General features: G+C 45.0%; 1 protein-coding gene across 3 annotated transcripts in view; it reads right to left on the bottom strand.

Moving 5' to 3' along the window:
- Nucleotides 1-244: 244 nt before the first annotated feature.
- Nucleotides 245-17,007, bottom strand: part of LOC140738549 (netrin-4-like) — a 381,089-nt gene continuing 364,326 nt past the window's right edge. The window contains exons 8-10 of one of the 3 annotated variants that reach the window (XM_073065978.1): nucleotides 16,394-16,462; nucleotides 14,613-14,783; nucleotides 245-1,012 (exon numbers count right to left, since the gene is read on the bottom strand). In XM_073065978.1, the coding sequence (XP_072922079.1) occupies nucleotides 879-1,012; nucleotides 14,613-14,783; nucleotides 16,394-16,462 (374 nt within the window). In that variant the 3' untranslated portion in view covers nucleotides 245-878. The remainder of the gene's footprint in view (nucleotides 1,013-14,612; nucleotides 14,784-16,393; nucleotides 16,463-17,007) is intronic. The other 2 variants (XM_073065979.1, XM_073065980.1) reach the window with 2 other exon arrangements.

Raw genomic sequence — 17,007 nt, 5'->3', positions numbered from 1 at the left:
ATACGGAATTTCTGGCCCATTCTTTGATGGAAGACCATTGAGTGCAGAAGGATACATCTATACCAATTTTATTTCATGGATTAAGTAAAAATAAATGACAAAAATGTCAGATGTTGCAAATCCATAGGATTGCAAAGTGCATACACATTCAAAATCTATGTGTTGTATCATCATGTAACACTGTAATATTCCTTTTCAGTTCTAGTGCATGAAGTTTACATCTATTAAAAAACTATTGCTCAACTGCAGAAAACTTATTTTTATTCATTGGGTTCAGTGGTATACAGTGTGTAGACACAAACTTAGAACCACATCTCATGCTGCAACCTCTTTAAGGACATTCAGTGGCGATGAAAGACGAATGCTTCTTCCAGCCATGAGTCACAGATGCACTGCTCGGCTTCATTTATCCTCAGCTAGTCTTTGATCTCAGCACAAAAAAATCAACAATCAGCTGTCGGATCAAAAAATTCCAGTTTACCTTTTTTCCAGATAAAACTCTTGGAGCTCTTCTGAGCCAAAGTCCTTTTCAATGCTACAGATGTTAGCAGGTTATAACCACTGTGTCCCTGCTACCAGCCCTCTCATCATCCACACATACTTTTCAAGTTGCCTGTCTGACAATCTTTCCCTTGCCATGACCACCATCTCATAAAGTGCGTTATATTAAAAAGCAAGAGTCTTCTTTCAGAAGGGAGAAACAAGAATTCGAGGAGTTGGACAGATTTAGTTTGCAACCAGTTCAGCAAATGCTTAGATGTGCAAGTGTTCTTTGAGAGAGCCAATGTAACAATTCTCCACTCAACGTTCTCTTCAAGACGGAGACCTGCTCTCGACACCTTGGGCAAGCACTCTCTGGCCTAAAGGCATTACTGCGACTAGCACTCAGATCTCAAGATGTGTATCATCCTTCGGCCCAGATCCGGCTTCCAAGCATGGACGAAGCTCTTCATGTTGACTATTAGCCTGCCAGTGTGGACATCCTCATGCCCTGCAATGAGGTATTCCATGCCTGCAGAGAGTGAGAGACATTGGTTAGTGCAGCTCAGAGCAAAGGATTACACATGAGGGTGAAGAGAGTAGTGGACAAACCAAGCCAATCACCAGCACAGCCTTCCCCACCACCAACAGGAGATGCTGCTTCAAGAAGGCACCATCTATCATTCAGGATCTGGGTCATGGTCTCTTGCTGACCTTGGGCAGGAAGTACAGAAGCCTCAAGTGCCATACAACCAGGTTCAGGAACAGCACAACCCTATCAGGTTTCTGTACCAACATGCACAACCCTAACCCTCCCTCAGCAATGGGACGCCTTGGTCTTCCCCTTGCTCTGTCATGGATTTGTCTCTGTGATTTTGTTTTGTACTAAGGTGTTGTTTTTGCACATTAGAATATGGAACAGTAGAGCACAGGAACAGACCCTCCGGCCCACAATGTCATGCTGAACCAATTCAATTAATAATCAAATAGCTAATCTCTTCTGTCTACACAATGTCCATATCCTTCCATTCTCTGTACATTCATGTGCCTATCTAAAAAAAAGGCCCTAATGTATCTGTCTCTACCACCACATGAGACAGTGCGTTGCAGGCACGCATCACATCTCCTTTGAAATTACCACCTCTCACCATAAATGCATCCCCTCTGGTAGTAGGCATTTCAACCCTGGGAAAAGATATGGTCTGTCTACTCTATCTTATAAACCTCTATCAGATTGCCCCTAAGCCTCTGCAGCTCCAGAGAGAAAAACCCAGGTTGTCCAAACTTTGTTATAGCACATGCTCTCTAATCCAGGCGGCATTCAGGTGAACCTCTTCTGCACCCTCTCCAAAGCCTCGACATTCTTCCTATAACAGGGTGACCAGAACCATATAGAACACTCCAGATGCAGCCTAGAGTTTTATAAAGTTTCAGCATAACTTTCTGACTTTTGAAATAGCTCTCAGGGCTGGTCTAATTAATGATATATGTATATTTTTCAAGGTAAAGAGAGACGAGTGAATAATCACTCGTTAAACTCTTTATTTATCTCATACCCTGTACTGACTTGTTGAAATCTCAGAACCAGGACTTCATAGTCGCCTATTTCTTAAACTATGAAATATTGTATTTTGGTCTAAGTCATTCTGCCGAGCATATCCCAACCACTTTACACAGCTGAGCAGAATGTTGCAATTAAACTTCCTTAATCCTTGGAAAAACTTACAGAATTCCTGTGGAAAAATACTCAGACATAATTTCACCCTTTGACTTTGTTCTAAAAGGAAGAGGCCACAACCAGAAGATTGATGCACAGATAATTTATGGCTATTTAAAAGTGCTATAAATCAGGCTATTAAACAATAAAATATATTAACTTTGTATATGTTTGGTGCCTGCTATTCACAGTTTGGATAGAGGCTTTCCGTGAAAACATTTTATGACATTTAAGATCCCCCATGGCAAAAGGGTTCAAAAGTGGACACTAGGTTTGTGACTACTTCCTCCATTGGAAATGGGGGTATCTGTAATATCAGCGCACGAATCACTATGGCACCGTGGTGCCCCAAGACGTATAGGTATAGTCCATAGAAGAACGCTGGCTTCTATGATGTGCTGAGCTGTGTCCACAACCGTCTGCAGTTACTTGCAATCACAGGCAGAGCAGTTACTGTGATGCATCTGGATGCAATGCTTCCTGTGGTGCATTGATAGATTCCATGAGTGCTGTCTTTGCATAAGCCTCCGAATTCACTGGGAGGATAAGTGACCTCAGTGCTCTCTCTCAGGCCAATATCCCCAGTAGTAAGGCCCAGTTACACCTAGTCTGCGCTGACAGGCAGGTCACATCCTTCACATGGTCAATACCAGACTCCTGAAGTGGACTCCTGATTGCAAGCTCTGGCCAAGGAAATAATTCTACCAGAGGACAAAGGAAGAGATTCAAAGATATGTTCCAAACCTCCTTGAGGAAATGCAGTGACCTTCAATGACATCTTTGAACTTTTGGCCCCTGAATGCTCAAATGGAGAAGGCCTTCAAGCCTTCTAGGTAATCAGGCCTTCAAGGAACCTTCAAGGCCTAAAAATGCTGAGGCCTTGCATTAGAGCAGCCTTTCTTAACCATTTTGCCCTGAAGGAACCCTTGAAATAATTTTTAGGTCTCAGGGAACCTCTGCGTAAAAATTATTATATCTACAGCTCATGGTACGTTAGCGTGATCACTAAGCTGAAGATATAGTTATCCAAAAATAATTGTCAATGCTCTTTTGAGTAGAGAATGAATTTTTAGCCAGCCTTTCTTGAAAAAAAAACAGGTAGTTAAGCTGAGCTTACCTTTCTTGAAACCAATCCCTTTCCCTTTCATAAATTTTGAAACCATATAACAATTACAGCACAGAAACAGGTCATCTCGGCCCTTCTAGTCCATGCCGAACACTTACTCTCACCATATAACCATATAACAATTACAGCACGGAAACAGGCCATCTCAGCCCTTCTAGTCCATGCCGAATGCTTACTCTTACCTAGTCCCACTGGCTCAGCCCATAACCTTCCATTACCTTCTTGTCCATATACCTATCCAATTTTGCTTTAAATGACAATACCGAACCTGCCTCTACCACTTCTACTGGAAGCTCATTCCACACAGCTACCACTCTCTGAGTAAAGAAATTCCCCCTTGTGTTACCCTTAAACTTTCACCCCCGAAGTCTCAACTCATATCCTCTTGTTTGAATCTCCCCTACTCTCAATGGAAAAAGCCTATCCATGTCAACTCTATCTATCCCCCTCATAATTTTAAACACCTCTATCAAGTCCCCCCTCAACCTTCTACACTCCAAAGAATACAGACCTAACTTGTTCAATCTTTCCCTATAACTTAGGTGCTGAAACCCAGGTAACATTCTATTAAATCTTCTGTGTACTCTCTCTATTTTGTTGACATCTTTCCTATAATTCAGTGACCAGAACTGTACACAATACTCCAAATTCGGCTTTACCAATGCCTTGTACAATTTTAACATTACATCCCAGCTCCTATACTCAATGCTCTGATTTATAAAGGCCAACATACCAAAAGCTCTCTTCATCACCCTATCCACATGAGATTCCACCTTCAGGGAACTATGCACTATTACTAGATTACTCTGTTCTACTGCATTCTTCAATGCCCTACCACTTACCATGTATGTCCTATTTGGATTATTCCTACCAAAATGTAGCACCTCACATTTATCAGAATTAAACTCCATCTGCCATCGCTCAGCTCACTCTTCTAACTGGCCTAAATCTCTCTGCAAACTTTGAAAACCTACTTCATTATCCACAACGCGACCTACCTTAGTATCATCTGCATACTTACTAATCTAATTTACCACCCTATCATCCAGATCATTAACGTATATGACAAATAACATTGGACCCAGTACAGATCCCTGAGGCACACCACTAGTCACCGGCCTCCAACCTGACAAACAGTTATCCACCACTACTTTCTGGCATCTCCCATCCAGCCACTGTTGAATCCATTTTACTACTTCAATATTAATACCTAACGATTGAACCTTCCTAACGAACCTTCCGTGCGGAACCTTGTCAAAGGCCTTACTGAAGTCCATTTAGACAACATCCACTGCTTTACCCTTGTCAACTTTCCTCGTAACCTCTTCAAAAAATTCAATAAGATTTGTCAAACATGACCTTCCACGCACAAATCCATGTTGACTGTTCCTAATCAGACCTTGGCTATCCAGATAATTATATATACCATCTCTAGGAATACCTTCCATTAATTTACCCACCACTGATGTCAAACTGACAGGCCTATAATTGCTAGGTTTACTCTTAGAAACCTTTTTAAACAATGGAACCACATGAGCAATACACTAATCCTCCAGCACCATCCCCGTTTCTAATGACATTTGAAATATTTCTGTCAGAGCCCCTGCTATTTCTACACTAACCTCCCTCAAGGTCCTGGGGAATATCCTGTCAGGACCTGGAGATTTATCCACTTTTATAGTCCTTAAAAGCGCCAGTACTTCCTCTTCTTTAACCGTCATAATTGTTCAAAATCTCCCCCATCTCTTTTGGCTCCACACATAGCTGTCCACTCTGATTCTCTAAGGGACCAATTTTATCCCTCACTATCCTTTTGCTATTAATATAACTGTAAAAACCCTTTGGATTTATTTTCACCTTACTTGCCAAAGCAACCTCGTATCTTCTTTTAGCTTTTCTAATTTCTTTCTTAAGATTCTTCTTACATTCTTTATATTCCTCGAGCAACTCATTATGTTTTAAAGCAAACATAATGAATTTCTGTTAAATTACTGGCTTAAGCCAAATTGCAACTTAATGCAATTTAAGCCTAAAGGCAGGCTCAGTAGATTTAATTTAAATAAAGGCTGTAAATGTTATTTACAACATGAAAATTTATTCGCAATGTTGAAGTAGTGTGTTATGATAACATCAGGATTTTCTTTTTACAAGAAAAACAAAACCTCTCTTGGAGCCAACCATTGATGGGGCACCATCGATACAGATGCCAGCACAGTTCCTCCAAGACAGACCTTTTGTTTCCAGATATGAAGAGCAAACATTAAATATATCTTGGCCTTTGCTTGTTTCAGGCAGCTCTTTGTAACAAAAAAAGTTTTATTGAATCTCACCATCCTTTACAGATCTTACAAATGCTACAACATGCCATTTACTGGTGAAATCTGTTGACTCATCAACCTGAACAGAGAAGCTGGTGTTTTTCAGTTTGTCACACCAAACTTCTTCAGCATCACATGACATGTCATCAACACGTCGACTTTATTGTTCTGTTTGAGAGCGAAACATTTTCAATTTCTCATACAACATCTTGTCTTAGCATTTTACTCACTTTAATTTTACATGCTGGCATCAAAAGGTTCTCACCAAATGTGTGACTTTTCCTTTTCGGGGTAATAACTTCTGCTACTAAATAACGTGTTTCATCTACCCTTTTACTGACCATGACTTTATTAACAAAAGCTTTACTCTATTTTGCAATTCCAATAGCCATTTAAAATAATCAGCACTTTTACATGTCATGTGGCTGTGATTTGTGATCAACCTACTGTCCATCGCTCGTACAATACAGTACTCACCAATTATCAACCTACCATCTTCTCCTCTGTGCATTATGCCACTCATCGATTATCAACCTACCATCCTCCCCACCGTGCATTACAGCACTCATCGATTATAAACCTACCATCCTCCCCTCCGTGCATTACAGCACTCATCGATTATAAACCTACCATCCTCCCCTCCGTGCATTACAGCACTCATCGATTATCAACCTACCGTCCTCCCCTCTGTGCATTATGCCACTCATCGATTATCAATCTACTGTCCTCCCCTCCGTGCATTACAGCACTCATCGATTATCAACCTACCGTCCTCCCCTCTGTGCATTATGCCACTCATCGATTATCAATCTACTGTCCTCCCCTCCGTGCATTACAGCACTCATCGATTATCAACCTACCATCCTCCCCTCCGTGCATTACAGAACTCATCGATTATAAACCTACCATCCTCCCCTCCGTGCATTACAGCACTCATCGATTATCAACCTACCATCCTCCCCTCCGTGCATTATGCCACTCATTGATTATCAACCTACCGTCCTCCCCTCCGTGCATTACAGCACTCATCGATTATCAACCTACCATCCTCCCCTCCGTGCATTACAGCACTCATCGATTATCAACCTACCATCCTCCCCTCTGTGCATTATGCCACTCATCGATTATCAACCTACCGTCCTCCCCTCCGTGCATTACAGCACTCATCGATTATCAACCTACCGTCCTCCCCTCCGTGCATTATGCCACTCATCGATTATCAATCTACTGTCCTCCCCTCCGTGCATTACAGCACTCATCGATTATCAACCTACTGTCCTCCCCTCCGTGCATTATGCCACTCATCGATTATCAATCTACTGTCCTCCCCTCCGTGCATTACCGCACTCATCGATTATCAACCTACCATCCTCCCCTCTGTGCATTATGCCACTCATCGATTATCAATCTACTGTCCTCCCCTCCGTGCATTACAGCACTCATCGATTATCAACCTACCATCCTCCCCTCTGTGCATTATGCCACTCATCGATTATCAATCTACTGTCCTCCCCTCCGTGCATTACAGCACTCATCGATTATCAACCTACCGTCCTCCCCTCCGTGCATTATGCCACTCATCGATTATCAACCTACCGTCCTCCCCTCCGTGCATTATGCCACTCATCGATTATCAATCTACTGTCCTCCCCTCCGTGCATTACCGCACTCATCGATTATCAACCTACCATCCTCCCCTCTGTGCATTATGCCACTCATCGATTATCAATCTACTGTCCTCCCCTCCGTGCATTACAGCACTCATCGATTATCAACCTACTGTCCTCCCCTCCGTGCATTATGCCACTCATCGATTATCAATCTACTGTCCTCCCCTCCGTGCATTACAGCACTCATCAATTATCAACCTACCGTCCTCCCCTCCGTGCATTATGCCACTCATCGATTATCAACCTACTGTCCTCCCCTCCGTGCATTATGCCACTCATCGATTATCAATGTACTGTCCTCCCCTCCTGCATTACAGTGCTCACCAATTATCAATGGCCTCCCCAATCTCACGTCAAAAACTAAGAATGGACTCGAGCAAATAAACGTGGCCCTACTGCGCACTGCCATACTGGGCTGAGAGACCTCTAATGAGATTGCTAATGAGACTGCTTGGTCACTGCCCACCATCGGTAGCATTGCGCTTTGCGCCAAATTCAAAAAATGATGTTTATTTTTCTTATGATGATCTCTCGTGGAACCCCTAGCAACATCTCATGGAATGCTAAGGTTCTGCAGAAGCTTTTGAGAAACCCTGGATTAGAGGCACACAGAAATGATGGAAGGAATGTCCCACCTCACAAGCCTGCCACCAGCCATCACTTGCCCGGTCTGTAGGTGAGTGGGAACTTCCCATGCTGGCCTTGGAATCCACAAAATTGGAGGGGAATCAGGTCATTCTCATTTCCAGGCACTACCACAGAAGAGGTAGGATGGTGGAACTGACAGGATGAGGACTGGTGAGTCACAGAGGGCTCAGGTACTTCAGGACAGGTGGCAAAGACATGGCCATCTGTAAAAGGTCCACTCCCAGGAAGTTTTCAGAAATCCTCCATCTCATTGACTCTCTGGAGAGCAAGTCTGTCATTACCAAGATATGGATTAGAGATGATGTCTTTTCAGGAAAGGTTATGTCAGCTAGGGTTTTTCTCTTTGGAGCAAAGGAGGATGAGAGGTGACTTGATAGAGGTGTACAAGATGATAAGAAACATAGATAGAGTGGACAGCCAGCACTTCTTCCCAGGATGACAATGGCAAATACCAAAGGACATGCATTTAAGATGAGTTTAGAGGAGAAGTCAGAGTTAGTTTCTTTTTTACATTGAGAGTGGTGGGTGGTGTAGAGGCTGATACATTAGGGGCTTTTAAGAGATTATTAGATAGGCAAATAAATGTAAGAAAAATGGAGGGTTATGGGCAGTGTAGAAGGAATGGGTTAGATTGATTTTGGAGTAGGTTAAAAGGTTAGCACAACATTGTGGGCCAAAGGGCCTGTATTGTGCTATAATGTTCTATATTCTATCTCCTACATGCAATCTGTAGGAAAATCCCTGACTGAGTTTGTGTGCCTGATCTTCCCATTGTGGAGGTCCAGGTCAGTTTTCTCAGCACAGCCATCTTCCAAGAGGTGGCAGTAGATCCCTGCCATGTTCCGATGCGGTCTCCGTGCTGCCAGACAACTCAGTCTGGCACAGTCTGGCCATGTTCCGATGCGGTCTCCGTGCTGCCAGATAAGTCAGTCTGGCACAGTCTGGCCATGTTCCGGCACAGTCTGGCCATGTTCCGATGCCGTCTCCGTGCTTCCAGACAAGTCAGTCTGGCACAGTCTGGCCATGTTCCGATGCCGTCTCCGTGCTGCCAGACAAGTCAGTCTGGCACAGTCTGGCCATGTTCCGATGCCGTCTCCGTGCTTCCAGACAAGTCAGTCTGGCACAGTCTGGCCATGTTCCGATGCCGTCTCCGTGCTGCTAGACAAGTCAGTCTGGCACAGTCTGGCCATGTTCCGATGCGGTCTCCGTGCTGCCAGATAAGTCAGTCTGGCACAGTCTGGCCATGTTCCGGCACAGTCTGGCCATGTTCCGATGCCGTCTCCGTGCTTCCAGACAAGTCAGTCTGGCACAGTCTGGCCATGTTCCGATGCCGTCTCCGTGCTGCCAGACAAGTCAGTCTGGCACAGTCTGGCCATGTTCCGATGCCGTCTCCGTGCTTCCAGACAAGTCAGTCTGGCACAGTCTGGCCATGTTCCGATGCCGTCTCCGTGCTGCCAGACAAGTCAGTCTGGCACAGTCTGGCCATGTTCCGATGCCGTCTCCGTGCTGCCAGACAAGTCAGTCTGGCACAGTCTGGCCATGTTCCGATGCCGTCTCCGTGCTGCCAGACAAGTCAGTCTGGCACAGTCTGGCCATGTTCCGATGCCGTCTCCGTGCTGCCAGACAAGTCAGTCTGGCACAGTCTGGCCATGTTCCGATGCCGTCTCCGTGCTGCCAGACAAGTCAGTCTGGCACAGTCTGGCCATGTTCCGATGCCGTCTCCGTGCTGCCAGACAAGTCAGTCTGGCACAGTCTGGCCATGTTCCGATGCCGTCTCCGTGCTGCCAGACAAGTCAGTCTGGCACAGTCTGGCCATGTTCCGATGCCGTCTCCGTGCTGCCAGGCACCATATTTGCAAAGAAATTATTTCACCTACTTTGATCTATTTGCCTCTTAGCACTGGCACTGGATACATCTTTATATTTACAATAATTACATTTACTAATTCTTTATTCTTTAGAATTGTTGAATATTGTTTTTTTTTTGCATGTCGCACCAACACACACCAAATTCCTAATGTATATTGCGAATAAAGCTGATCCTTGAACCTTCCTTGATCACTGGCTTCCCACAAGAGTGGACAGTCATTGTATGCTAGTGATAACATAGAGCCTATCACCATTAATACATTCACTTCCCTGGTCTGTATCCTAGGGTCACACAGCACAGAAACAGGCCCTTCAGCCCTCTGAGTCTATGCTGATCCCTTTTATAGCAATCCCGCACTGACCCCTTCTCCCACATTCCACCAGTTCCCCACCAGCACCCCAACCCACCAAACCCTGATCCACCTCTCATCCTCTAGGAGAAGTTTACAGTTGCCATTGAACCCACTAGCTTGCCCATCTTTGGGAGGAAGCCACAGAGTACAGAGTTATACAATACAGAAACTGGCCCTTTGCCCAACTTCTTCATGTTGACCCAACTGGTGTCATTTGCTCGCATTTGGCCCACAATCTTCCTTCTTATCCAGGAAGCTGTCCAAGTAGCTCTTAAGGGCTGTAATTGTACCTATTTCTATCAGTTTCTTTGGCAGCTTGTTCCTACACCTATCATCTTCTGTGTGAAGAGGTTACCCCATGGGTCACCTTTTAATATCTCCCCTCTCACCGTAAACCTCTACCTTCTGATATTAGACTTTCTATTCAGGATACAAGACCATGAGGATCCACCCTTTTAACCTTGTATGAAATCTTATACCTCTGTGAGGTCACCTCTTAACCTCCTATGGCCCAGGAAAATTTGGCATGTCCTCATCATCCATTACAAAGTTTTATTGATGCACTATCGAAAGCATTCTATCTGGATGCAAAACAGCTTTGTATGGCAAAAGGCTCTGCCTGAGATCACAAGAAACTACAGGGAGTTGCGGACACAGCTCAGCACATCATGGAAACTAGCCTCCCCTCTGTGTACACTTCTCACTGCTTTGGTAAAGCAGTCAACATAATCAAAGATGCCACCCATTCTCTCTCCTCCCCTCTCCTATCAGGCAGAAGATGCCTGAAAGCATCCTATTGACAGCTTCTATCACACTGTTAGCAGACTTGAATGGATTTCTTGTTTGATAAAATGGACTCTTCACCTCATAATCTACCTTGTTATGAACTTAGAACATCACTGTTTACCCACACAAGACTACCTCTGTAGCTTTCACACTTTATTCTGCAATCTGTTCTTGTTATATCTTGTTCTATGTACACAATGCACTGTGTACAGTATACAAGACAAGCTTTTCATTGCATCTTTGGCAATAATAAACCAATAAAATTCTTAATCCATCCAGCCTCTCCTTACAACTCAAATCCCCCATTTCTGGTAAAAACCTCAGTGATCATTCTGCACCCTTTCCAGCCTGTTACCGGCCAACCAGGACTGCATGCGATCTCAACAACAGCTTGTACAGCTGCAACACGATGCCCCGGCACTTGTACTCAATGCTCTGACTGAGTGTACCCATGGGAAACCCATGTCAACAACACGGGGGGGGGGGGGGCTGAACCCAATTCACTGGAGCAGGAGGATTGTTGCTGCACCAGCTCCCCTTTTCATGTGGATCCCAGTGGTGACTGGTTTCCAATTAGAAAGAAATCCCCTCCTCACTTGCTCGTCCATGTCTCCCTCCTTATCATCTCCCTCCTCATCTCCTCTCCTCATTTCCCTCTTCCTCATCTCCCTCCTCCTCACTCATTCCTCTTTGTCTCACTCCCTCTCCCTCAGGACAGCTGGCACTATGCCACTGCCCAACATCATTGACAGCTGTCCTACAGCAGCAGAGTGCCAGATCCTTGTGGGAAGCCAGCATCTGCCCAGGAGCACCGAGCGGTGTGGCGCACGGCCTACGGATCAGGGCCACCCTGTTCTGCCCAATCTACAACAGTGTGGCTGCAGGATTCGCTGGACCAGAGATCCTGGAGCCTGAGAGCCCCAAGCCCAGCGTAAGAGAGAAGAGCAGGGCACCTGGAGCAGGAGGAGGAGGAGGTTGTGAAGATGAGAGGGAAGGAGAAGGAGGGAAATGATGGAAAGGGAGAAAAGGAGGAAGGAGTGAGGAGAAGAGGGATGGGAGGGGTAAGGAGGAGTAGGTTTGGTGGAATGATGTGGAGGGAGTCAAGGGTGAGGAGGCCCTCCTGAGGTCACCACGGCTGAACATCTGCCACTCTGAGAATGGAGAAGGACTCACCCCCAACAGAGAGGCTCTCTCCATTAGCAGCCTGTTGAAGGAGACTGCCCAGTGCTGGGGGTGTTGTCTTCCCACGTGCTCGGCCTGTTCCCAGTAATCAGCCCCTTGAAACCCAACTGACCAAGAATAACCCCCCATTCCTCCTTTAGAGGATCACCTACCATTCTACATCCAGGCAGGATTCCGGTTTCCTGATGAGTTTCATCAAATTTAAAGAACTCAGCACAAAATCCACTTCTCCACATCATCAGTACTTAGAGGCATCAAATATAACCAAAGGATGTGCTGGGAGCAGCCCACAAGTGTCACCACACCAAGATAGCATGCTCACAGCCGTAGAGGAGCACCACTTCACACAGCTCACAATTATTACATGAAAGCATTATTTTACCTCACAATAAGAATTTCCACTAACACGCTCACTATTTCCTGCCACATTCATTCACTTACATAAAGGGACATAGAGAATAAACTACCTGTAGCAGATATTTCTCCCCCTCAGGTGGACATAATAAGTATTGTATGAGCGGACACTATGAAGGATGAGAACTTTGCTCTGGAGTTTAGATGAAACAAATCCCAGAATTGTTGTGTATCTAAGTTTGCTGACGATACTAAATTGAGTGGAAAACTAAATTGTGCAGAAGATACAGAGAGTCTGCAGAGAGATATTAAATAGGTAAAGTAAGTGGGCAAGGGTCTGATGGATGGAGTACAATGTTGGTAAATGTGAGGTCATCCATTTTGGAAGGGAAATTGAAATAGCAGATTATTTTTTAAATGGTAAAAAATCGCAGCATGTTGCTGTGCAGAGGGACTTGGGAGTGCTTGTGCATGAATCACAAAAGGTTGGTTTGCAGATGCAGCAGGCTATCAAGAAAGCAAATGGAATGTCTGTCTTCATTGCTAGAGGGATTGAATTTAAGAGCAGGGTGGTTATGTTGCAACTGTACAGGGTACTGGTGAGGCCGCATCAGTACTACGTGCGGTTCTGGTTTCCTTACTTGAAGAAGGGTATACTAGCCTTGGAGGCAGAGCAATAGAGGTTCACCAGGTTGATTCCAAAGATGAGGGGGTTAGACTATGAGGAGAGATTGAGTTGCCTGGGACTGTACTCACTGGAATTCAGAAGAATGAGAGGAGATCTTATAGAAACATAAAATTATGGAAGGAATAGATAAGATAAAGGCAGGTTGCTTCCACTGGTAGGTGAGACTAGAATTAGGGGACATAGCCTCAAGATTCGGGGGAGTAGATTTAGGACAGAGATGAGGAGGAAGTGTTTCTCCCAGAGAGTGGTGAATCTGTGGAATTCTCTGCCCAATGAAGCAGTGGAGGCTACCTCAGTAAATATATTTAAGACAAGGTTGGATAGATTTTTGCACAGTAGGGGAATTAAAGGTTATGGGGAAAAGGCAGGTAGGTGGAGGTGAGTCCACAGCCATATCAGCCATGATCTTATTGAATGGCACAGCAGGCTCAATGGGCCAGATGGCCGACTATTTCTTATGTTCTTATGTAGAATAAGAGGGCAGGATTCCAACTAGTTTACCATTGTGCTGCCCAGTGCAATCAGGTCTAGGTTTTTCAGGGCAGAACATCACTAATTGTCTACTAGCAACCAAGGATTTGTTTGAACATCTGGGCATGAAATGACATTGGTAATCTCTCTAGGTGAAGCATGATGGGATATGCCTGCAGCTGCCATACTGATGTGACCAGTCCCAGTGCAATGTACCCTTAAAGAGGAATGCTGGGTTCTGATACAAGGGTGATTGATAAATTCATGGCCAAAGGTAGAAGGAGTCAATTTTAGAAAACCTAGCACATTTATTTTTCAACATTGTCCCCTTCTACATTTAAACACTTAGTCCAGCGGTCGTGGAGTATACAGATCTTGGACCTCCAGAGAGTGTCCATAGCAGGGGGGATTGATAAGTTCATGGCCTAAGGTAGAAGGAGATGAGTTATTAGCTTCAAACTTTCTGCATAATCACTCAAAGAGTTGAACTGCATGTGCATGTAACGAGAGCTGTATAACTCATCTCCTTCTACCTCAGGCCACAAACTAATCAATCACCTATCTGTGGACACTTTCTGGAGGTCCAAGATCCGTATGCTCCATGACTGCTGGACTAAGTGTGTAAATGTAGGAGGGGACTATGTTGAAAAATAAGTGTGCTAGGTTTTCTAAAATTGACTCCTTCTACCTTAGGCTACGAACTTATCAATCACCCCTCATATCTGAGTGTAACATTATGCTGCCCCCCCCATGTGGCTCTTTCCCAACGCTGGAAGAAATCACAAAGGGAAAGTGGAAGCTGGAAGGCTAATTGTGTTCCCATTGGGTGAATATAGTTAACGGCTTCCCTAATTGGATGGTTTGCCAGAGCAGCATTGAAGAACAAGTGCCTGCAGGGGATAGAGTATTCATCAGGATGGTAATGAGTTCCATAATTTAACAGTCCCTTACCAGGATTCAGAATGGGGCAGGTGCAACCCGTGTTTGTCCAGGATTCCGGGTACAGGACTCGCTTCTCCCGGTGAATCTTTAACTTGGTCAATTTAAACACCTTCTTGACTTTCACGATAACCTCTGCATGTGACCCTTTGTCGTGAGCTGAGAGAACCTTTACTTTCAGCACTGTGGCAACGAAAGGGAATTAATAGATCACGATTCAGTTCAATGACATGCACTATCAGAACAAGGCAGAGTGCTGAGTGATTTGTTGTTTGGAAGTACAATAAATACATAGGGGTAACTTCAGAATTGTCGGCCCAGCACACTTCAGTTCGACTTCATTCCTCCATATGGTACACAAGGACCATGAGACTATAATACAAAGGAGCAGAATTAGGCCTTTTGGCTCATCAAGTCTGCTCTGCCATTTAATCACGGCTGAGTTATTGTCCCTCTCAACTCCATTCTCCTGCTTCCTTCCCATAACTTTTGACACCCTTACTAATCAAGAACCCATGAATCTCCACTTTAAATATACCCAATGACTTAGCCTCCACAACTATCTGTGGCAATGGATTCCACAAATTCACCACCCTCTGGCTAAAGAAATTTATCCTGATCTCTGTTCTTCTATTTTGACTCTGTACCCTCTAGTCCGAGACATCCTCTCAACATCCACGATGCAAGTGCTTTGTGACCAAGGAGGGTCAGCACGTGTGTGTGTTAGGATTGTTCAGATGGGGACACCAAAGGTGCACCACATCAAACTTCCAGTCGTCTCTGAGGCCAACTATCCAGCAGGGTGCTGCAATTTGTCTCGTCTCCCAGAGCCCAGCACTTGGAGGTGACTGGTTTGGGACAGAGGTGTGCAGGAACACTGTGGACAAGAGGCTAGAGGTTATGTATGTGTGGGGAGGTAGGGGTGGGATCAGTGGGATTACTGGCAACAGGCAGGCCAGTGTCCTCACTAACACCCCAGGGAGCTTTGCGATTGGGAATAGAGGCTGCCCTTCTGGGATCGGGAGGAAGTGTTGTGAAGGGGAAGCAGAGTTGGTGGCTTGGGGGGTGGGGGGATGTTGCGGTGTCTGATGGAAACCCACACGGTCATAAGGAGAATGTGCAAACTCCACACAGTCTCTCCACCTCTCCACCTCCACACAGTCTCTCCACCTCTCCACCTCCACACAGTCTCTCCACTCTCTCCACCTCCACACAGTCTCTCCACCTCTCCACCTCCACACAGTCTCTCCACCTCTCCACCTCCACACAGTCTCTCCACTCTCTCCACCTCCACACAGTCTCTCCACCTCTCCACCTCCACACAGTCTCTCCACCTCTCCACCTCCACACAGTCTCTCCACTCTCTCCACCTCCACACAGTCTCTCCACCTCTCCACCTCCACACAGTCTCTCCACCTCTCCACCTCCACACAGTCTCTCCACTCTCTCCACCTCCTCCCTTCGGAAGGGATGCACCAGTGGGGGGAGGTGGAGAGAGTTAGAGAAGCAGAATATTTCTGGGAGGGAATCCCAGAGATTAAAATGGAATGAGTAGTGCCCTCAAACTCAAAGGCGGCAAAATGTGAACAATAACGAGGTTGTATTCATGTGGTTAAAGAATCCCAGAGCTCCTGCTCACATACAGCTGGTGGGAATCCTGGGCTTGCCCTTTGTTGAAATAGTGGGGTGGGGAGAGGGTTCGTTCATAAGTTCCTCAGACATTCCCTCCCCACACTGGGAAACAGTGTCCCGTCTCTGAACTGCAATGCAATAGTACAATGTGTCCAACTCACCATAGTTATATTTCATGCTGCAGAATACGTAGGGGTTTTTAAAGACCTGGCTTCTGCACTCACACTTCCCTGCAATGAAGAGTTAACACAGAGTTCAGAGATGTTTGTGCAAATCTAAAAAAAGCTTAAGAAAACATGTACTAAACAAAGTACAAATGCTGGGAATCTGAAATAAAAACAGGAAATGCTAGAAACTCTCAGTAGGTCGGGCAGCAGACAGTATGAGACTCTTTCTCTGCTTTGGCATTAACTGTTTCCCTTTCCTCAGATGCTGCCTGACCTGCTGAGTGTTTTCATAACTTTCCACTTCTATCCTCAGAAAAAATGTATGAAAGACAGAAATGTTATTTTTCAAACAACTTCACTTTAATTCCAGGAACACATTCTGGTCATTAGAATCCAGAAACTTATATACAAGAATGTTGGTGAGTGGAATTAAAAATTGCTCAACAACCCAAAATATTGATACCCCTTTCACATCTGTTTCTATTCCCCTTGCAAATAACAATTCTTGAATCATGTTACTCCACAAGGTAACTGAAAATAGGCCAAGTTCTTGTTTGCTTTATCAGAGTGTATTCTCTTTAAATGTTCAAGGACCGTGGACAATTTCA

This window comes from Hemitrygon akajei, chromosome 14, assembly GCF_048418815.1.
Source record: "Hemitrygon akajei chromosome 14, sHemAka1.3, whole genome shotgun sequence".
Classification (NCBI taxonomy): domain Eukaryota; kingdom Metazoa; phylum Chordata; class Chondrichthyes; order Myliobatiformes; family Dasyatidae; genus Hemitrygon; species Hemitrygon akajei.
The sequence above is the reverse complement of the archived record's forward strand: the minus strand, read 5'-3'. Positions and strand labels throughout refer to the sequence as shown.